Below are 23006 nucleotides of genomic sequence, written 5' to 3'. Positions count from 1 at the left end.
CCACCCCGATAGATCGATGATTGGCCGATACTCACATGAGAAACCGATCTTCTCTATGGTTTTTATCTACCTGGGTAAAGGTCTGAAAATCAGCCACTGCCCGCTTTTGCTCCACCGTGAGAGGGTTGACTGACCGACCCGCACAACAGGTTAACAGTAATCACCCCAGTGTGGCCAAGTTAGCAATTTGGTCACTTTATTTAGCGATTTTTCAGTCAACAAATGAGTATCTGAATCGGCAGGTCAGGCTTTTTAAAATCAGCCAAAAAAAAACTGCAATTGGTGAAACCCTAGAAATATGTCCATAAAGCTGACGTTTACATTAGCGTTACAACAATAAAACCTTCCTAGAAGGAAAGAATAAGTCTACCATAATTGGATGAGACCAAAATATCACTTTGTGGCCCATGCTGGGGAATGGTGGGAAAGGCTTTTATCCAGAGGGACAGTGAAAATGTTCAGAGTTGATCAGAAGATGTTTGGAGGTAGATAACTGGGTGAGCAACTATTTCAGACTGACCTGAGAAGTCTGGGGCAAGAGTTGAGCTTTCACCAGAACTATGCATTCAATCAGTGTTGAATGCATACACATCCCTTTTATGTCCTTTTCCTTCCACTTTTCAACTATTTACTACTTTGTATTGGTTTACTGCATACAATCCCAATAACACACCTTGAAGTTATTGGGATTTGAAGTTTGTGGTAAAAAATGACAAAACGTTCCAAAAAAAAAAAAAAAAAACTTTTTTAAGGAGCTGTACTTGTTCAGTTACCTTCAAAGCTGTGAGGGTTTTGAATTTGAACTCTGTTATTTTTGTGTTCTCTCCAGGGTGAAAATCCAATCTACAAAAGTGCTGTCACAACTGTGGTCAATCCGAAGTACGAGGGCAAATGATGGCCCTGGGGTCCTTCCTGAACTCTGACACCATCTCTGCAACAGCTGCAGTCATACACCAGCCGGTCCGGCGTCCGGCGGGAGCGAGTGGCGGAAAATTTGTGCGTTCGTCTTTGTTGCTTCGTCGTAGCATTGTATCACTCAGCCACTGCGTCCTGTTTGTTGTTACTAACACGTACAATTTATACCCCACGTGTCGTATTTTTGATGTACAGTATGCGGTCTTTGTACATACTTCCAAGTGTCGCGTTTTGTTTTCTGCTGACGGACTGGTCCGATTCGGAGCCTACGGCTTTAGAAAGACTTCTCCAGTTTGTGCTTCTTAGCAGTCAAGCCTCCTGTTTAACGCGTCACTGTTGCTGCACTTCGTGTCACGTGCGTCTGTGTATATTTAGAAAAACGATTGCAATAAGGTATTCTGAACAATGTCGAGCAGAATTCAGAACAAATTGGACAATAGGAGCGAATAAAGTGGTTGTACATGTAGTTTTGAATTTGCAAATGATTTCAGTTTGTTTTTTGTTTTGCACTCTTGCAGAGTGCTGACCTACTATAAAAGTCAAAACACAAGACAGATATGAAGTATTTTATTTGTAGTGCTGAGATGGCCTGCTACCGCAAAGGGATTGTATACCACTTGTTTAAAACGACATCACAGCAATGCTGAACAATCAAAAAATCTCTGCAGTTATATACAGCTCTGAGATACAGCTCTGATGTAATCACATTTCTTTTTTTATGACATTTTTTTTAATCCTCAGGTCCCACGTGTTTTCTTATCGATTTGTTTCTGTGCCAGTTTTGTTATTATTCACACTGAATGACTGAAGATGTCACCTGAATCACCTCAAAGTGTGCTCACACCCAGATGCCTCTAAACTACAACACACAGGCCTTTCAAAAATATTGCTTTTAAAGTGCCTTTTTTTAATTTTATTACCATGTTTTCCCCAGTGCTGTTCACAAGATATTTATTAAATACCAAAAAAAAGGTGTTTTTGTCTGTGTGGCTAGTTTGTGGTTCTCTTTAACACCATTACAGTAGTTCTTCATTGTACACTATGTCCACTTTATTAAAGTGGAAACTTTTAAATTTATTTTTCTGAATTAATTCAATTCTTATTATACCATGCTATACTGGTAAGGGTCTAATATTAATTTGTATTGTCTGAACAATGTGCAGCATACTATGATGGCATATTACAGCCATTCTAGATAGAAAAATAAAATAGTAAAATTTCCACAAAGATTTTTTTAAAAGAATTTCAGAAATTTTCTAGAAAAAACAAGGACATTTCTGAATTTGAGAAGTCAAACATTTGACAGAAAAAGCTCTGAAATGTTTAGTCTCATAAATTGTCTAGAAAAAATTTCAAAAAAGTCAAAAAATATTCCGACTTTTGGAAATCGTCAGACTTTCGAAAGTTGAAACATTTTGGCCTCTGAATCGGAAATTTCAACGTTTTCCCAGAAAATTTCTTGAGTTCAATCTCAAAATTTCAGATTTTTTTTTTCTTTCAGATATTTTTTACTTTTGGAGTTCAGAAATTTTAGAGGTTTTGTGTAGAAAATTTCTGAGACCATTCTCAAAATGTGCTGTTTTTGGCAGACATTTACAACAGGACGTAGGTTTAAAGCTGTCAAAAAGCAACAGATAATCTCCCAATTTAGAGAAATTCAAGAACAGATGAGGAACAAAGTCAGTGATATTTTTCAGACTACATGTCCAACTCTAAGGTTTGGGACTGCAGCAAACCACAGAACGAGCCATCAGCTACAAAAAATAAACATAGAACAGTGGTGATTATTCCAAGACATCCACTGAAAACCAGGAATAACATCTAAAGCATCGCAGACCTCAGCGTTAATGATTCAACAACAAGACAGAGACTGGGCAACTATTCCCATTGAGAGTTCCAAGGAAAATTTTTTAAAAAGCTCATAAATTAACTCCAGTAAAGCCAAAAACATCTTGATCTCAAAGATTTGAGGGAAAATATCTTGTGGACTCATAAATCAAGAGTGGAAGTTGTTGGAAGAAGTGCATCTCATTACAACTGGCTTGAAACTAACATAGCATTTCAGAAAATGGACATAGAACAGTTTATACTTATCCTGCTGCTTCAGGATAAGTAATGTAACCAACAATTCTGCTGTTTAGAAAAAAAAACAAAAAAAACGGGGGACTGACATTTAAAAAAAACTTTTTTTAAATTTATATATGTTTTATTGTGTGTGTGTGTGTTTTTTTTTTTTTTTTTTTTTTACTATTAATTGGTAAAATTCACATCATATGTCATTATGCTCCGACTTCTAAAACCAAAGAATAAAAAACCGTCTTCTTTTCCATGACTGTACGCATATGTGCTCTATCTTATGCAATCTGCTGGATAACCGGAAGTGCCAACAAGTCACACCGGATATGGTTGGAGTGAGACGTCTTACCGAGTCAAACCATCTGTGCTTCCAGCCAGCTGTATCCAGGAGCCAAGTTCTCTTTCTCTGTTTTTGAAATTACAAAGAGATAAACAGGCCCTCGCAGGGGGAAATGGAAGACGACGTCTTAACGACGCTGAAGATTTTAATCATCGGTGAAAGTGGCGTTGGCAAGTCCAGGTAAGACGAAGCTTTATTCGGGTCAAGAACATGGCAAGAATCAGCGCTGCCTTGGATGTCGGCTAGTGCTACAGCCTGCTAGCGTCTGTTTTATTAAAGGCGTCTAAACATGCTAAACAGGACAGTGGGGCTGAGTTTAACCTGAAGGAACATTTTCCATCGGGGTTTGTTTTTATTTTTAGCACTACTTACAAAGCTGTCAGGGCTAATAAACACCAAAGAACAGTAGCAGCCTCCTGTTAGCTGCTGGCGGCTAGCTATTAGCGGCTAGCTGCTGGGTGAGCTCATCTTTGTTCACTCCTTAAGATGTTGCAATCGGGATGAGGTTACCGCACAGGAGTCCAGTTCACCTTCTCTTCACCGCCACATGTTTTTACCATGACGCTAAACAACTGCCTCCTAAAAACACCCTGGTCAGTGTTTAAGTCTCGCACCAAGCAGCTTGGCTCGGGTTTGCTGCCCGTGGTCATAAATGCGATCCAGACGAGCAGCCTGCGCTGCCAACCACTCAGTGCTAAATGTCACCGCAGCATGTCATCCAGGACCATTCATGGAACACGGATAATGAGTAAACAGAAAGGGGAAAATGCTTGTAAAGTTAAATATTTGCGGAACACAAATTGGGATCAGAATTTCTCTCCTGGAAGAAGAGGCTTAAATCGGAGTCATGACTCGTTTTGAGGAGCTGCAGGTCCGGTTCTTCCCTGGATGATGGATGGATGATCCACTCCTTCCCTCTGAGCCCAGCCGCTCATCCTTTTGGCCCATTGTTCATCTTTCATGCCTTCACGGGAGATTTTTCTTGCACAAAACCATTTTATTTACGCACAATTGTAAACAAAATTGCTCTAATTGCTTTTATAACAAGAACACCGACAATTATAATACTTTTTCTACTGAAGCAAAAATACCGTAATATGTAATTACAGTTGGTATGCAATTATTTTGACTTTAATTCCTAAACAGGCCCAAAAAGGAGCGTTGTAATGTAGATGGATGGGTAATTTAAAGGCGCTCGTTACTGCAGACGAATCCACGAGTAGCAGTTAATATTTATTGCGTTGTTTATCATTTATCAAGATTTTGATTTATCATTGTCACAATAAATTCCAATCAATTAGTTAAAAAAACTGAAATTTCTAATGTTTAAAAAACCCTAAAACTGTCAGGTTTTTATTGCTATATTTTCTCCACTCTATGATCAATGAACACCAAATAACTTGAAAATATGATTAAATGCAGTTACTGCGTTTGTTTCTATTGATATAAGTCCCACTTCTTTATGATACTGGTGTCCTGAAGAAGCATATTTTAAATGTAAATGTTTTTCAAGAGCATTACTTGTCTTTGGGGCTGTGAATGCTACGTCATGGAGTCACAGCTCTACAGTTACCTGAAAAACAAAAGTACTAAATGGTTCTTATCGTTACAATATTACAACAAATTGCAGTGCTAAAACTTTACGTCCATATCTCCCACCCGTCTCCCTGATACTGTACGTCTGCTTATGTTCCCAGGCATCAGAAGGGTTTGCTCTGCACGCTGATTGTTAGCTCGTCGTTCAGACCAATGGCAGCGTTTCCACGAAGCTATTTGGTGTCATCGGTTACAGTGGGCCTTTGTTTGCTAAAACAAACAAGTTCAGCTCAGGATTAGTTTCAGATGTCACAATAATGATAATGATAATCCCAAGCCGAGGTAGTGTCATTAGGACGGGGGAAGCGAGCGGATTTGTTTTATGTGATTGCTTCCGATCGTCAGGAAGATGTCTGCTTGGCAGGGAGGATGCGCATTTGATTTTTCCTAGAACCAGTAATTTCCACAGCACAGCTCCTTCCCTCTTACACAGTAAACACTCAGTGCTGTTTGTCGCCCTACATAGGGGCATCCCAGAGAGTTCTGCTGGGGTCAGAGGTCAGAAGCGAGCCTCCTCATCAGGCTTCTGAAGAAGGACTTTGAACTTTATCAGTCACCGTTGGGAAGTGATCTCTGTCCTCCTGGCTCATGTGTAGCGGTGACATCATCTGAAGCGTGTGTGTGTGTGTGTGTGTGTGTGCGTGTGTGCGTGTGTGCGCGAGCGAGCGAGCGAGTGAGTGAGTGATGTAAGTGAAGGGCGAGGTAATCAATAGAGACAAAGACGAGGTTGGTGGATATTTGAGCCAGGAAACAGGAAGCACTGTCCAGAGCTGAATCATGAAGGGATAAAGAAGCAGTGAGTCATAACGAGATGTGAACTTAACTTCCTGTTTTCCCACCAACAGCCTTCTCCTACGCTTCACAGATGACACGTTTGACCCGGAGCAGTCAGCGACGATAGGTGAGTTAAGACGCCACGTCTGTCAGAGTTTCTGCTCCTGCTGCAGAACTGCACATAATATTGGGTTTGAAGAATTGAAACAAACCTGAAGTCTCCCCACTTTTGTTGCGACATGTTCAAGAGAAAAATGTCCCCTCTAATAAGCACGTTCTCATATACCCATCCTCTCAGATTAGACATAAAGTGAATTTTTTTTGTTGTTTGCATGTTTTTAGTCAAGCTCCTCTCTCAAAGATGTTTAGTTGTAATTCATCTAGCAGCAGTGAGATGTTTGAGTTATATATGAGAAGAGATAAAATGTCACGACGACCCAGATGAAGCAGTTTGTGAAGGACAAACCGGAATACATAGAGACTATTATCAAGTTCTGTTTTTTAAACCATGTAGTCTGGGTGATGCGCTAGCTTAAAATGACGTTTAAAGTGGCGGCATTATGTATTTTTCAGGCACTATTTTATAAGTAACTATGTTATCTTCAGTTCTTGGCGAAACTGAAGGTACCAGTTTTTCTAACAAAAACTTATAAAAACTGTCTCATATTTAAAGATTTAAATAATAAAATTGTCATATTTGACTTAAACTTAAACTTGACTTAAACTTAAGTTTAAGTCAAGTTAAACTTGACTTAAACTTATGTCAAGTTTAAGTTTGACTTAAACTTAAACTTAAGTTTAAGTTTAAGTCAAACTTAAACTTAAAAGAAGTTTAAGTTTGACTTAAACTTCTTTTAAGTCAAATATGACTTAAGAAAAATGATTTTACAATTTGACACCTTGAAATTGGGGCTCTGCCTCTTTAAGAAGCTCCTACTCTTTCCAATGCTCTACTTTCAGAAAGTCATCACATTATTTCTCCATTATGCCGTTTACAACTGTTCTTAGGAGCGTTGGACTGAGAAGTAGTTTGTATGATGAGCTCAACGGATTTGACTCTTGCTGAGACCAAGGCTTTAAAGGTCCTTGAATCTCCCTTGGCAACCATTCCTAAAGATTGCTGAGGGAGATTCAAGGATTTCTCAAATTTGCATGAAAGAATCAAGGTATGTTTTTGATGATGTAAAGCTAAAAAAAAAAGTTGATTTTGCATAATACTGCCCCTTTAAATTACAACATTTTCAGAAAAACTCCTTCTTTGCCCACTACTTCCTTTTTTAGCCCAACAGAGTACTCAACACTGAACCTTTCAAAATGACCACTTATGGTTTTTTTGTTTGTATCCAGTTCTCCCAAATGCTGCCATATAGAGAATTTCAAAGCAGTGAGAGAAATCTAGTTCTTTCCTTTCACCAAAATAAGAGTCCTGTTTTCACAGTTGAAACCAGATCTTTACATCCATTCCACAAAAGACGATAAACATTTCTGCCGTCTCGGCCGACACAGATCGACCTCGCTTCGACCTCCACCGTTTTGGCGTCTCATTGTGTAGGGCGATTGCAAACAGATGCTTTCCTGGATGTTTGACAGGGAAACACACGTCAGATTGTGTAACGAGTCAGACCGGTGAAGAGTCAGACTGGAAGAGAGTTTAAATTCCTCCATGATTTCCTGTTTACTTTGTCTGATCTAATGTTCTTTCTAAGAATGCACCATATAAATGCTTTACGACGTCAACACTCGGTCTGTAGGTTCGCTGGCGGATGAACCTGCAACGTGGAGCTACAGAGTAGTTTCAGATTCACTTTTTTTTTATTTTTAGGTTTTATTCTACGTTTATTAGCCCTCCATGCTCCGAGACACCGAAGTGACTTAACTCTTCTGTGTTCTGCTTTGTTCACGCTGACGTATGGGCCTGTTAGGGATTTTGGACTTGAATATTTTCTGAGCCGTTTGACAGCTGGTTGCATTTGGTTCTTCCTCGGTTTTCAGCACAGACTCCCATTGTTTCGAGTTTAAGACACAAAAAGCACTCTGTCCCCCCAGTGTGGCGTTTGGATGCTCCGTCACAGCGTCGTTTATCTAAAAGACGTGGGACGGGCCCGGTTACCGGGGGTTACCGGGGGTTTGGAGACAGTTTGCGGTTCTTTGTGTCTTGGCAGACTCCCAGTGATGATTGCAGTCTGTCTGCTGGATGTGATATTCTTGGCACTGATGGATTAAAACCTGTGAGAGTCATCACACTGGAGCATGAGGTAACCACGGCGATTTGACCAATTGTCTGAATTTCTGCTGCATGTAGGTGTCGACTTCAAGGTGAAGACCATATCAGTGGATGGAAACAAGGCAAAGCTGGCGATATGGGTGAGTTCAAATGTTCACATTTAGATTAACGGCATTCATTTCTTTACTATTAGAAACGAGAACCAAACCTGTCTGTGTGATTGCTGTTCCTCTAAGTTGCCACAAGATGGCACTTGTGCATCAGGAATGTCTTGTCTAGACTGTAACCTTGCATGGCTTTTTGTTTTGCAGGACACTGCAGGACAGGAGCGCTTTCGAACCCTAACACCGAGTTACTACCGCGGCGCCCAGGGAGTCATCCTGGGTAGGTGAACCACCATCTTTAAAAAAAAAAAAAAAAAAAAAGAATTTTTTTTTTTTTTTTTTACTTTAAGGTCAGGAAAATGTAGAATCCCACTGTTAGACCATTTTTAAATACGAGGTGAAAACAGTTCTTCTTGGCCTTGCAAAATGACATCTAATAAAATAAAATAAAAATAAAAACCTAAGTCAACAGTGCTCACTGACAGTATTTTATCAAATTTTTTTTTCTAATTTAATTTGACAATTTTGTTTCTTCTTGTATTCCATTTCTTTTATCTTGTTTGATTTATGCATGTGTTTTCAAACTCTTGACATTTTTCTCTAAAGCATTTTGAATTCTCTTTTACACAAAATGTGTCATGCAGCAAACTTAATACAAAATATGATGTTTGGGAATCAACTCACTAAAGTTCAGAAAGAAATCTGACTGAATGTTTGTGAGGTGTGCTGCTACTGAATCAAAAGATACTTTTTCTTTTACAGCATCTTTCAATTCAGTGTTAGCTTGTTTCCCCCTTTCTAACTCAAATATATGTTTTTCAGTTTGATTTCACTTGATAAACATCCGTTTAAAGGTGGACAGAAGTTTGGAAACTACTGTATATACATGTGTCAGAGAAAGTGATACAGCAAAGAATTGTGGGTAGTTTAACTGAGGTGGAAAAGCACTGGTGAAATCAGTGGTATTATTTTGTCAAGGTGTTGTAAGTGTAATAAAATATGAATATTATTGGTAATAATCTGTAGTAATCAATAATATTAATATCAGATTCTCAGATCTCTGCATCACTAATTTGCAGTGATTACCTTTCAGACTCAAGGCCTCCACTAAACATCCAGCATGTTTTGAAGAATGTTTTAGTTATTAACTGGAGACGTGTCGGTCTGAGCTTCAGTTTTTTTATTATCATTATTTTCTGATCACCTGCAGTGTACGACGTGACGAGACGAGAGACCTTCACCAAGCTGGACAACTGGCTCAATGAGCTGGAGACCTACTGCACCAGGAACGACCTCGTCAAGATGCTCGTCGGAAACAAAATCGATAAGGTGAGCGGGTCGGACGCGACCGTTTCTACGTTCAAGCCTGACAGGAAGTGTTTATTAAAAATCCGCCGAATGTTTTACGTAGGGATGCACCGATACACAACTTTTTAAAAATACAGGTCCCATACGGAAAATCAGTGCTGGATTGGCTTAAAATGCCAAAATACAATTTTTTTTTTTTTTTTTCAATATCCGGGCTGATACAGATAGTAAAGGGGTAGCATTGTGTTTCCAGCCACGTTGTTAGAAAAATGGAATAGTTGTCAAATATAATGCAAGAAATTTGACTTTGTAATGTAACACCTTGCAATTGGGCCTCTGTCTCTTTAAGAAACTCTGCCTTCAGGCAATCATCACGACATGGCTCCTCTGTTAACACAGTAACAATTTCTTTACCGCCGTTACACTGAAACGTGGCTCCTATGATGAGCTCAGCAGGTGCTCAGCTCCTCCAGGTGCTAATTGCTGCTGGCTAGTCTGGAGTTGAGTCAAAGGGGACGGCTGCTCTGTAAGATGGAAGTTTGAAAGCTTTAAAACTGCAGCTTCGAGCCTCGAAGGCGGGGCTAGGTCCACCCAGGCATTTTGCACAGCTAAGTGGTTGCCACAGTAGATTAAAGGATTTCTCAAGCATAACATTCCAGATATGATTTTGTTGACATTACAACATGATGCAACACCACAAAAAAGTCAATGTTACATACCCCTTTAATACTGGATCAGTGCATCTCTAGTTCAGTTAGTAGTCAGACTTTATTAACTGGTTTAAACGAAGCTAAGACGTCTTTCCTGTTTTAGGATAACCACGACGTAGACCGAGCCGAAGGGCTGAAGTTTGCAAGAAAACATTCCATGCTTTTCATCGGTAAGCGAGTTCTCTACTCAGACCTGGCGAGCGTATGAGGTAGAGCCGAATATCACACGAGGGAAGCTGCTTTTCCAAGTCATCTTGTCTCTGTCCTTTTGGTCCATGCCGTCTAACTCTGTCCCCCATCCACGCAGAGGCCAGCGCAAAGACGAAGGATGGAGTCCAGTGTGCGTTTGAGGAGCTGGTGGAGAAGATCATCCAGACGCCTGGGCTGTGGCAGAGCGAGGGCCACGGCAGGGCGGTGCAGCTGACGGACGAAGACGCCGGGGGCGGAGCCTGCGGCGGCTACTGCTCTATGCTTTAAACCACACAACACGACGGCAGCACATGCTAACATCTACACCCCAAACCCCGTCTCTCTCTCTCCCTCTGTCTCTCGTCCTGAGCTGAGCTCTCTCTCCAGACGGTCGACCGTTTCCACTAAGACACTAGTTTTGCACAATTAGAAAAGATGCTGCGCAGCTCAGTCTCAATTTAAATGAGTCAGGCTATTTTTTTCTTCCTGCTGTTTTTTTGTTTATCTTTTAGGACCTCGTTCAAAGTCTCTGCTTCTATTTCAAGCTGGGTTTTTTTTTAGTCAAAGTAACTCGAAAAGTGGAAGCCAAAGTTCGTCAGACGTCTTTATTCTCAGTCTCTGTGTGATCGGAGGGAACCAGGGTTCTCGGCCTCCAGCATGCTGTTTTCTGTCCTAAGAGCTCATTGCCTTAGCAACTGCATCCATATCGATGCTGGCCCGACTTCTCTGAAGCGTTTTACCGGGATGTGCTTCATCCTGCCCCCTCCTCTTCGTCCTTCTCCTCTTCCTCACAGACTCCGTCGATGTATCGCTTCTGGCTCGGAGCATGCGTCGTCCGCACAGCTGCCTCGTTTTACTTCAGTGTTGGAAATGCCGTTTTACTTTCTGTTATTGACTTGGACTGTAACCCTTTGCTTTGTTTTTGAAGAGCGCATAAATCAAAAGAGGCGGGCACCGCTGAAGGAGGAGAAAGACTCACTCACAAGACGGGTGACATCAGAAGTGTTAGCAGTGCGGAGACATAAAGTGTTCAGATTGTGTTTCTACACAATCTGGAAGTATTAAAGCGACACCGTTGAGGCGCCGGTGTCTGAGAAAACCCGTTCAGACTCTGAACACGTTGCGTTTGAATGCCGGTATCTTTTCCTTCCCGATGCGTTCGGTGTCCTGACTGGGATCTGTACACAGGACGCGGTTTTTAAACCAGTTTATGTTTGCATGTTTGTGTGTGCCATTCTTTGTCTTCGTCTTTGTCCGTCTTGGGAAATAGTCCTCTCGGACCGTTTTGTTATAAAGATTTTAACTTATATTAATGCTTCATACATGAGCGTTTGAATTTAGATCAGCTAAATATAATTGAATTAGATTTTTATGTACTTCTCAAAATAAAACCACTGTTTATTTTATTTTTTGTGGTTAGAAACAAGTTGAACCATGTAAAACCTTGTAAATTGTACATTTTAGGACTTTAATGGGGTAATTCATGTAAGAATTGTAAAGCTGAATGTACACATATCTGACTTTAATCCGCCCAGTGTATTAAACTTAATAAAATTCCTTTTTGAAGTGAATATCTTGATTTCAATTAATTAAAAAAAAAAGCCACATTCTTACAAATGCATTTAAAAATATTCCCACTCAGTGAACATTGACTTTCAATCAAGTTTTTGGAGCTAAATTGGGGCCAAAAAGTTTGCTCAAAGGAAAAAAAATTAAACTGAAAACGATAAACCATTTTCCAAATTAAGGTATTTTTCAGTTTCACACACACACACACATATTATACGTATGGATTAGTTTTTTTTTTTTTTTTACCTTTTGTTTCAACAAACTTTACAGCCCCAATTTAGCTTCATATAGTTCCAAGTTTGCTCTGGACTCATTTATATATTTACTATTTAATGAGTTACATTTAATTTATCTTTGGGATCAAAGTATTTTTGAATCAACATATTTCCACTCATTTAATGTATTAATTACATTTTTGTCATATTTAAATGATCACTTTTTAAAATAAATTTTGTCTGCTATTAACGTTTTGGTTGAAGTAGCTTGTTAACAAATGGGAATCAATGAAGTCTATTATTTGTTACTGTGTTCTGTCACATTACTACTTTGTTTTATTGGGATTTTATGTGACAGACCAACACTCGGAAGGAATAATTATGGTTTTCACTTTTTGTTCCCATATTTATACAGAGGAAGGACAACATCACAGCTTCAGGGTAAGTTTGTATCTATGCACTTCAAAACAAAACTGAGTCCGACACGTTTTCTGTCCACTTCCCCAACGACACACTACTTTCTGCTGGTCTGTCACTTAAAACCCCAACAAAATAAAGTAAAATTTGCGGTTGAAAATATGACCTTTGATAATAAAGACCTTTATGGGAAGTGAGAGTAAGCTGTAAGAAGTTGTCGGCAGACATAGAAATAGCTCTGCTGACGTCGTTGCTGTGCTGGAAATGTCGCCGTTAGACGTTGGGTTTTGATCACACAACGCGCGCTGCATTCCTCTGTCCTCAGAGCAAAGACAAATGTTTAAACAGAGCCCAGGCGTCCCAGACTGTAATCCATCTAAATCATTTACACCAATGCGGCCCTAAATCACCCTGTCACAGCTTAGAAAGGGATGTGCATCATTCAAGGTTAATAAGTCAAAGACTGCGTCTGCTGTCGCAGCAAATGTCTAAAATATATAAAGCAACAGAATCATGTATCTGTAATCTGGACGGCTGCAATGTGGTTTCCTTGTGTATGAAGTTAAAATTGTAGAATTCAAAAAGTTTCAACCACAGTTTCTTTTTTGTTTTTTTGATTGAGATAAGTTTTTTTTTTTTTTGTTTGAAACAAAAAGTCTTTGGAAATTCAAAAGTTTGACCACTATTTATTTATTTTTTTTAATTTGACATGATTTTTTTTGATTGAATAATTGTGAAAAAAAATTTAACAACATAAAATACTACTGAAAAATAAAACTGAAATCAACCAACTAACTCTCTTTTTGTCGTAAGCCACTGTAAACAAGTGTTTTTAAGAGAAACTTAGAAAATATTGTCAGAAGAAGTTTGTCTAGTTTTCAATGGCAGCTTGTTCCTCAATTTTGAAGTGACAACAGAAAAGGCCACGTCTCCTCTGAGCTTCAAGCTACATATTGGGAAAACTAAAAGACAATGGTCTTTTTGTTAGACGTAAGGATGGAGCAATTCGGAGAGGTATAGGGAAGCAAATCTAAACTAAATTCTTTAGTGTACTGGCAGCGAGAACCGGTAAGATGTGTTTATGTTTTCTTGTACCCGTTAAAAGATGTGCAGCAGCAAGTCTGACCTGTCCCAGCATAAAGTGAACTGTGATAACCTGGTGAAGCTGTGAAAAGAGCAAAAAACAAACGTTATCTCCAGATTGTGTTTGGACAAGATTAGTTTTAGATTATTAACAGGATTTGACTGAAACATTGCATATTGCTGCATATTGCTGTCTGCTTTTTAGTCCTCCAGCTAGGTTTTCATGACAGGTTGAAAATATTTCAAGGAGACTATGTAACTGTAGGGGCGCCTTCATTTTGATGTGAAAATAAGATGGAGATTAGTTTATATGTCAAACATAAAAACATTTGGGCTCCTGAGTTTAAAACCTTGAAAGGTGTTGATTTGGTTTCTCGTGTCTCTCAGACATTCCCAGTTTAACTGGAATGATGAAAATGAGTCTCCACCTGTAGAAACTAGTTAGAAATGTGATCAAACAGGAGAAAAGTTTGTTCAGGTAACGGAGGAAGCATGTTTTCTATCTCCTTTCTGAATCAGTGTATTCAGGTGTTTTCAGCAACAGTCCCCATGTTCGGGTGTCCCTCAGGGGTCGGTCTTTGGACCAGTTTTATTTCCTCTGTTCAGTATAACAAAACCCAGTTCATGACAGAAACAGAGAGGAATCATTACAACTTTTCTTGTGAACCGTCTGCAGGATGTTTATACCAACTGAACTTTAGACGCTTCAACATGTTTCTGGATGGTAAAGAGAGAATTAGTGTTCAATGTTAGGATTCCTGGAGAAATGAAAAAAGATGATTAAAAACTGGCTGATGTGGTTAAATTTAACCTCCAAATTTTAAGGCGAACAGTTAGAAAATGCAGTGAGATAATTTCAACTCTCATACAATGATCTGCCCCCCTCCATTTTTTATTATGTCACCAATAGCTGGTTAATGGGAAAGAATAGGAGAGAAGTGATTGGGTGAGGCCTTATTTTACAGCTAAATCACACCGTCCCAATCATGAACTCCTCTAAATAGCAAAATATTCTTCAGCAAGAGTGGCCGTGTCCTTGAGATTTACTACCCTGCAACTTTTAGCTTGTTGCCTGCTTCAGTACCCCTGAATCCATCAAGCGGCTCCTTTCCAGACCTCTGAGAGCTAAAAGACGCTGATGAGCCATTTGGTTCGATGTGTTGGAGGACGGAGAAATATAAAAGCTGCAGGATGGTAAGTCCTGAGGACTAAACTTAGAAACTTCCTGTTCTAGAGTTGAATGTGAGGCCATCTAGCTGAAACTTGTTCTTAACTCAACGAGGAAACGATGTGATGAAGAGCGGGTTAAATAGTTGCTCAACATGATGAGAGACTGATAAACATTGTTATATCAAAACTTTGTTTTATTTCAATTAATCAATCAATTTTAACTATGAAGCACCCTTCATGTTGGAGGCAGCTCACTGGAAACACATAATAAAGGGTCTTTCTGCTGTGGGCTTGAACCGTCCAGGGTCTCAGTCTGCAGGTGCAAATATCAGAGTTGTGAAGTAAACTGACACTGATGGGATGCTCCCTTTATATCCATCAAAAAAATAAAAAATAAAATGTAGTTGAAACTTTTTTAATTGTAATAATAATAAAAAATTACTATTCAAAAAGTCTGAACCATCTTTTTTTTATTGAGATATGTTTGTTTTGTTTGAAACAAAAATGTCTTTGCAAATCCAAAAGTTTTGACCACTATTTTATGTTTTTTTTATTTGACATGATTTTTTTTGATTGAATAATTGTGAAAAAAAATTTAACAACATAAAATACTACTGAAAAATAAAACTGAAATCAACCAACTAACTCTCTTTTTGTCGTAAGCCACTGTAAACAAGTGTTTTTAAGAGAAACTTAGAAAATATTGTCAGAAGAAGTTTGTCTAGTTTTCAATGGCAGCTTGTTCCTCAATTTTGAAGTGAGAACAGAAAAGGCCACGTCTCCTCTGAGCTTCAAGCTACATATTGGGAAAACTAAAAGACAATGGTCTTTTTGTTAGACGTAAGGATGGAGCAATTCTAAACTAAATTCTTTAGTGTACTGGCAGCGAGAACCGGTAAGATGTGTTTATGTTTTCTTGTACCCGTTAAAAGATGTGCAGCAGCAAGTCTGACCTGTCCCAGCATAAAGTGAACTGTGATAACCTGGTGAAGCTGTGAAAAGAGCAAAAAACAAACGTTATCTCCAGATTGTGTTTGGACAAGATTAGTTTTAGATTATTAACAGGATTTGACTGAAACATTGCATATTGCTGCATATTGCTGTCTGCTTTTTAGTCCTCCAGCCAGGTTTTCATGACAGGTTGAAAATATTTCAAGGAGACTATGTAACTGTAGGGGCGCCTTCATTTTGATGTGAAAATAAGATGGAGATTAGTTTATATGTCAAACATAAAAACATTTGGGCTCCTGAGTTTAAAACCTTGAAAGGTGTTGATTTGGTTTCTCGTGTCTCTCAGACATTCCCAGTTTAACTGGAATGATGAAAATGAGTCTCCACCTGTAGAAACTAGTTAGAAATGTGATCAAACAGGAGAAAAGTTTGTTCAGGTAATGGAGGAAGCATGTTTTCTATCTCCTTTCTGAATCAGTGTTTTCAGGTGTTTTCAGCAACAGTCCCCATGTTCGGGTGTCCCTCAGGGGTCGGTCTTTGGACCAGTTTTATTTCCTCTGTTCAGTATAACAAAACCCAGTTCATGACAGAAACAGAGAGGAATCATTACAACTTTTCTTGTGAACCGTCTGCAGGATGTTTATACCAACTGAACTTTAGATGCTTCAACATGTTTCTGGATGGTAAAGAGAGAATTAGTGTTCAATGTTAGGATTCCTGGAGAAATGAAAAAAGATGATTAAAAACTGGCTGATGTGGTTAAATTTAACCTCCAAATTTTAAGGCGAACAGTTAGAAAATGCAGTGAGATAATTTCAACTCTCATACAATGATCTGCCCCCTCCATTTTTTATTATGTCACCAATAGCTGGTTAATGGGAAAGAATAGGAGAGAAGTGATTGGGTGAGGCCTTATTTTACAGCTAAATCACACCGTCCCAATCATGAACTCCTCTAAATAGCAAAATATTCTTCAGCAAGAGTGGCCGTGTCCTTGAGATTTACTACCCTGCAACTTTTAGCTTGTTGCCTGCTTCAGTACCCCTGAATCCATCAAGCGGCTCCTTTCCAGACCTCTGAGAGCTAAAAGATACTCCCTTTATATCCATGTTTGTAAGAGGGCTGGTGGATATAAATTTAAATCTTAACATTTTGGGCAAAACCTTTATGCGGAATAGTTTTTGAAAGATTAAAGCCTCTTTTAGCGGATAATAAAAAATAAAAACAAATTTAAAGGCACGTGGAGCCTTTGTTTACAGAGCGAGCCGAGGTCATGTGGCAGCTGGACCCACCGGTGGGTCCGTCGGATTCTAGGGTTTAAAAATGATGTACTTTCATGTTTTCTTCACTTCCCTGGACTATCCATGGGAGTCATTGCTCATTTTCTTTCCTTAATTTCTTAATAAAATAATAATCAAAATTCATTCTGATTTGTTCTCAATTGACAGTGTTTCACCTTTGGTAAGACTTATTTATTTCCTTAACACATCTTACAGTAAATGCAGATGGAAAGTTAAAACCTGATGAACAACAGCAGGAATTTAACCGCTAGCTTGGATTCGACTGTTAGAAACTGGTTCAACAAAACCTAAAGCCTGCCTCCTGAACTGAACATCATCATCAGGATGACTGAGGGCTGGACAGGTTAAAGCCAGTTTATGCTGAAAGAATGAACCTGTTGCAACACAGAGGTTCACACCACTTCTGTCAGGGGGGCGGATCCTTAGGTGGGTCAGGTATAAGACCAGGACAAACGGGTCCAGTTTGCTCAGACTCCATTTGTGTGAACAAAGCAGAAGAAGAACTGAAGATATGGCTCAGGGTGAGTTTTAACTCCACATTATTTTTGTTTATGTTTGTTCATTAAATATGGATCTTATTGAGGCACATGAAAACCAATCAGCTGTCCTCACTGTACAGGAGGTACAAAATCATTTTTGAAAGAAACTGATTTCATGATCCCAAGTTGTTGAATTCTTTCAGAGTTTTGATTTTTATTTTGTGTTTCTTAATCTCTTTCTTTGATCAGTCTTGTTTCTGTTATACTTTAGTTCTGGTCTTCTTAGTGCTTCTAGTTATGTTTATTCTTGTTTGTAGTTGGTCTTTGTCACTCTAGTTTTATTTTTCTTTAGTCTAGTTGCTGTTTTTATAGCAACGAATTTTGCATCTCCTCTTCCCTCCATTATTTATATTTCTGTCGCTGCTACTGCTGTCGCATAGAAATGGCAGTCATTCCCCAAGATGCATAGAGGAAATAAAATTAAATTACAAAAGAAGATTGTAATTTAATTTAACGAAATCACTTACGCACAGTAACGCAAAGTGATTTTGTTAAGTAACTGTAATCTGACTACTGGATTTGAAATAGCAAAGCGTTAGATTACTCGTTACTGAAAAAAGTTGTCCGACGTCAGTAACGTGTTACAAAGTAACATCACTGCTGGTCACCTGTAATTTTTAAGTTTTTTTTTTTCTCATTAAATATTTTCATCATCCATGAGATGACCTTACAAAATCAGACACTTGTGAACAGCTCAGAGTAAAGCTACATCAGTCAGTCAGCGTTCTTATACCAAGAACATAAACATGAGTCCTGCTCCTTAGCAGCTGCAAGAAACATTTCCAGTGAAGCTAACTTTGGGTTTGCAGCTCAGATTCCTTTGCTGAAAAATCGTAAACATTAAAATAAAATTATGACCATCAGATAAAATCATCAGATATTACCCTACCACAGCAACTCATATTTGTGAAGCAGGTTATTATGAGAAACAATCACATGAACATGAACATGGATTATTGCTTATTTTTAAAATACATTTGTAGTTCCCACTTTTCTTAATTGCAACAGCAGGGAATATTTTGTCCAGTTTCTGTGTTGAGCTGTTGTCCCTTTATTTGAGGCCAGGCCCATACAGGATCAGAAGTTTGAAACTGAAAAAAAAAAAAAAAAAAAAAGAAGTCAATTAACATTTTTTAAACAGAATTTCTTTATGGCTCCAGAATTAAATTGAATATTGTAGGAAACAACTGGTTTCCAAAGCTAAGACAAGTCCTCCTTTAGTTTAACAAAAAAATCTGAGCAGTCTTTGAATTTTTCACATTTTTTAACTTTTCTCTTTATGTTGTTTCCTTTTTTTGTCAGAGGTGATTCAGGAGGAGTTGGACCTGGACATGTATGACACAGAAGAGAAAAAACACGAAGCATTAAAAAGTGTGGAGAACTACAGAAGGGTCCGGTGAGTCCAGATGTGCCTTTAACATTAGTCCATGCAGAAAAAACATTATTTAAGAAATAAACACCAAAAATGCAAAGGAATTGAAAACAGAACCAGAAACGTATTTTAGAAATGATCTAAAGCTTACATCAGGTTGGGGAGCTAATAGATCTGGGAGGAAAACTCCGGGATCCTAATTCTATCCAAGCCAGAATGGATATAGAGATCATTGAGTGTGCAGAGATGGATCTGACTTTTGTTGTCCCCAAATCTTGACTTAGACTTACAATACTGCATTTATATTGGTTTGTAAAACATTTTACAAACCAGATGTAAAATGTTTTTCCCTAGTAATATGCTTCCTGCTCTGCTCTTTGTACTCAGCTATATGTAAAAGTGGTAAGAGGTAGATGATGAGTCGTGACTCAGGAGAACTGAAATGTTCATCAGATCACTATTTGTCATCATATGACATTTGTATTTACCCTGGTTTATCTGTTATGTTTCTCCAATTGCAGAATTTCTGGCATTGAACTCTCTCAGGTTGATTGTGAAGAGGTGGCCAATGCTCTAAAAGGCGACCCTTCTAATATGATTGAACTGGAAATAAACACACCCATGCCATCTGATGCACTGGAAATTATCTGTGGAGGACTGGGCAATCCAAACTGTAAATTACAAACCCTCAGGTCAGTTAATCTCAGATGCTGTTTTTGTGCTTTTTCAAGTATAGTCATGGACCGATCATATCAAACTGGATCAGCAGCCGAGGTTTGAGACCTGTGCATAAGTAATGTGGTGATATAATGGTAAACAACACAAATCCAATAAGCAGGCCACACAAACCAGCCAGCATATGGGATAAATGGGGGCAACAATATAGGTCTCACAGGGTTTTTGTCTGTACTTTCCATGATGCCCTTATCTGGACCATCTAGAAACCACTGTGTGTGTATGTGGGGGGGAAAGGGGGGGTTGGCCATTAGACTGTTCATTAGTGGGTGTGATTCTACTGGATTCTACTGGAATTTGCCCAGTGAGCCAGTGGTTTGACTCATGGAGAAACTATCACTCTGACCCCATAGTTCTCTGCATTCTGCATAGTTGCAAACAGCATTTATTAACAGCTCTGATGTCACACTTTGGTTCTTAAAGTCCATTTTAATTCCCGACCAGAACCACTGAAGACCCAAATGAAATATTCTAGCATGTCATGATAACATGTTCTGGTTCTGCTGGTTTGGACTCTATAAACCAGTTTGACTGGATCAAATATGAGACATCAGTTCATCATGTTTCTGTGACTTTTACGTTCAGTAAAAATACATTTCTACATTTTATTTGTTGATATTTCCGTTTTAACATGTGTCCTATTGGCTTCAACTTACTTCTTTCATTCTATATTCAGATTGAGGCGATGCGGGTTGACGAAGGATAGCTGTGATTCTCTGGTTGCAGCTTTTAAGTCCAACCCCTCCAAACTGTCAATACTGGACCTGAGTGAGAATGACCTTGAAGATGCTGGAGTGAAGAAGCTCTGGGATTTTCTACAAAATCCTGACTGCATCATAGTGCAGTTAGAGTAAGTAACCATGTTTTAGTAATTTCAGATGTGAAAGTTGTGTTGCCACTAAACTGCAGACTCTTTCTGTCTGACTTACTTCCTGACTTGTTAGTAGGGTTGCCACCTTTCAGAAATTAAAATAAGAATGCCCACCACAACATGTGTTGTCCTATTCTCATGGGATGGGATGGCCACTGGAGAAGACATTAATTAATATTCATGAGATTCTTTAACTGGTTCTGTTGGACTGGTTAACCTGCACGTTGGCATCAGCTCACATCTTTTATTCTTTATTCAGATTGGAGAACTGCAATTTATCAGACACCAGTTGTGATTATCTGGGCCAAGCTGTGGTTGCTAACCCCTCCCATCTGACAGAACTGGACCTGGGCTTTAACAACCTGAAGAAGATTCAAGTTCAGCTGCTGTTGCAGCTAAAGAGAGACCCATACGCACTGAGACTTGTGAGGTGAGTAGATGGTTGGAGTGAGACCAGCTGATGTTGGCAGTTTTATCATCAGTCAAATTAGGGTTAAAACAAAGATCTAGGGCTGAGTTGCCATTTTAGTGGTGTAAGTGAGACCTTGCTTCTGCAGCCCCACCCCCAATTGTAATAGAGGGGTGGCTGTGGATTGGGACATCAAGTGCTGTATGTACTAAAGTTTCTAGAATTGAGCTTGGAGCTCAGTGTGTTCACTGCAACATGTTAAGAGTTAAGATGAGAGCTGAAAGGAAGCTGCTCTGAACAAAACTGAAAGAGCCCTGCTGCTCTTTCTACTGGATGTGCTGCGTCACTGACTGCTGCTGGAGAGAAGCTGGAAACACTCACTGATCTGATCTCTTCTCTCTGCAGGTGGAGGGGGAACACACCAGTTTGAAAAGAGCAGCTGAGCTGAGTGGTTGAAGCTGCAGCAGTTTGAGTCTAAAGAGGCTCTTTCTGGATCATGATGGTGACCTTTGACCTGAAAGATTTTCATCTTATTTTCTCATGTCTATCATTTAATGTCTGATATTTTGTCTCTTTAGATCAATGATCAAATTCAAACTCCAATTAATCCCTATTAATCAGTCCCTTTCAATTGCAACTATGAACACAAATTTACTCACCATTGGTAATTTTTTTCACCTGTAATCACTTTTTATACTGGAGGGGCTCAGTTTTGTTCTGAACTTGATTCAACTGGAAAGCTGATCTTTTTTCTTTGTGATTTATTTTCATCCTGGAACCAGAAATGCAAAATAAAACGATTCAACAGTTTCCAGGCTGCATGTTTGATTCATTCTGATTCAGTTTCTGGATGTTGTCATCATATTTTAAGTTTTCTGATGTTTCATTTTATCTGTTGCTGCAAACAGCTCAGACAGTCAGTGATGGATTCTGCAGTCAGAGGAAGAAGATTTTCTGATTTTCTTCATGATTTTAAATCAAATATTTTTTTATTTCCTTCCTTCTGAAGGTAAAATCTAAAACTTCGTAAAGATAAAGTTCCAGCTTCTCCTTTGGTAACGTTGGAAACTTTCTGGAGCGACTCAGACATTCAGATCTTGTTTGGAGGATTTTCTCTGTCCTGAAGGAGAAATGAAATGCTCTGATGTGATCAGCATCTTCTGATCACCTTAACCTGAATAATAAAAACCTCGATAGACGTAAAGAACAAATTGAAGCTCTGTGGATTCCTGAGCTCAACTCATCAGGAAAACAATGTTATATCCTGGAAAATAGGATGAGAAATGAGACATCAGTTCATAAACAGATTCATTAAGAGGGAAATATAAGCCAATATTAAGTTTATACCCAATTTTAATTTTAATTTAATTTTAACACCTGTCATTAACTCACTTGCTTCTGGAGAAACTTCCAGGTTGATTTTCCAACTTTTCCGTCTTCCTCTGCTTCTTTCTTCTTCTTTGTTGTGTAGAAATCCAGCTTTGAATCTCCTGCTGCTGAATTTGGTCTGACTGAACATCTCAACCTTCCTCTCTAATAACCATCACAGTTTCCTTGCGAGCTCTGGTTCTCCAGCAAAATCAACAAACAGAGGGACCTCAGTCTAAAGACATTTCTATTTATACACTGGCTGGCCAGAGAATGTCACTTCACTGGATTTAAGTAGGCCGATAGGACTGAGGTGTCAGTAGCGTCATTATATTTTCATATGTCAGCAAGTTACTTAACCCCAGCTGATGCAATCAGCAGCTTCTAATTTCTTCATCAACCATAAAGACACATCCTGATGTGGTGGAGATTATATAAGAAGGTCAGATCATCGGAGGAAAGCCAACAGCAGGTCTCAGGCTGTTTAGTTGTGAAAGGAAGAGCCTTTCCACTCAGTGTGACGGAAACTGGAGGTTTTAGGTTTGAACATCTGTGATCCGTAAGAAAACCACCAATCAGTGAGACTAACCAGAGAAAACAGCTTCAATCTCATAGGGAACAGAAAGATTGAAGTTTAGAGCGATGGAAGAAAGTCATGTGATCTGATGAGTTCAGATTTACCCTCTTCCAGACTGATGGGCGCTTCAGGGTAGGAAGTGATTATCCATCATGCATCTACTGCAGCAGCCTATGGAGGAAGCACTATGATT

General features: G+C 39.0%; 3 protein-coding genes across 3 annotated transcripts in view; all 3 read left to right on the top strand.

Annotated features, from left to right (window-relative positions):
* Nucleotides 1–1888, top strand: part of itgb1a (integrin, beta 1a) — a 31948-nt gene extending 30060 nt beyond the window's left edge. Inside the window, exon 16 of the mRNA XM_014999919.2 lies at nt 830–1888. Within this exon, the coding sequence (XP_014855405.1) occupies nt 830–895 (66 nt within the window). The 3' untranslated portion in view covers nt 896–1888. The remainder of the gene's footprint in view (nt 1–829) is intronic.
* Nucleotides 1889–2309: 421 nt separating this feature from the next.
* LOC106925522 (ras-related protein Rab-18) lies at nt 2310–11807 on the top strand. The gene is made up of 7 exons (XM_014999921.2): nt 2310–3511; nt 5773–5828; nt 8004–8065; nt 8237–8309; nt 9240–9358; nt 10151–10217; nt 10355–11807. Exons 1-7 carry the CDS (start codon nt 3444–3446, stop codon nt 10522–10524), a joined length of 615 nt encoding a protein of 204 aa, XP_014855407.1. The 5' UTR covers nt 2310–3443; the 3' UTR covers nt 10525–11807.
* Nucleotides 11808–17311: 5504 nt separating this feature from the next.
* On the top strand, nt 17312–21678 carry LOC106925519 (ribonuclease inhibitor-like). Its single transcript, XM_014999917.2, has 6 exons — nt 17312–17463; nt 18784–18877; nt 19375–19545; nt 20265–20438; nt 20719–20889; nt 21274–21678. Exons 1-6 carry the CDS (start codon nt 17454–17456, stop codon nt 21296–21298), a joined length of 645 nt encoding a protein of 214 aa, XP_014855403.2. The 5' UTR covers nt 17312–17453; the 3' UTR covers nt 21299–21678.
* Nucleotides 21679–23006: the final 1328 nt, after the last annotated feature.

The sequence above is a fragment of the Poecilia mexicana genome, unplaced genomic scaffold (genome assembly GCF_051168715.1).
Source record: "Poecilia mexicana isolate PSO_F unplaced genomic scaffold, ASM5116871v1 scaffold_20, whole genome shotgun sequence".
NCBI lineage: Eukaryota > Metazoa > Chordata > Actinopteri > Cyprinodontiformes > Poeciliidae > Poecilia > Poecilia mexicana.
This window is presented reverse-complemented; position numbering and strand designations above follow the sequence as displayed.

Coding starts and splice junctions, on each gene's coding strand:
- LOC106925519 (XM_014999917.2), top strand. Junction 19,546..20,264: donor TGTAAATTACAAACCCTCAG/GTCAGTTAATCT, acceptor TTCTATATTCAG/ATTGAGGCGATGCGGGTTGA. Junction 20,439..20,718: donor TGCATCATAGTGCAGTTAGA/GTAAGTAACCAT, acceptor TTCTTTATTCAG/ATTGGAGAACTGCAATTTAT.
- LOC106925522 (XM_014999921.2), top strand. CDS start 3,444: ATGGAAGACGACGTCTTAACGACGCTGAAGATTTTAATCATCGGTGAA. Junction 3,512..5,772: donor AGTGGCGTTGGCAAGTCCAG/GTAAGACGAAGC, acceptor TCCCACCAACAG/CCTTCTCCTACGCTTCACAG. Junction 8,066..8,236: donor AGGCAAAGCTGGCGATATGG/GTGAGTTCAAAT, acceptor TTTGTTTTGCAG/GACACTGCAGGACAGGAGCG.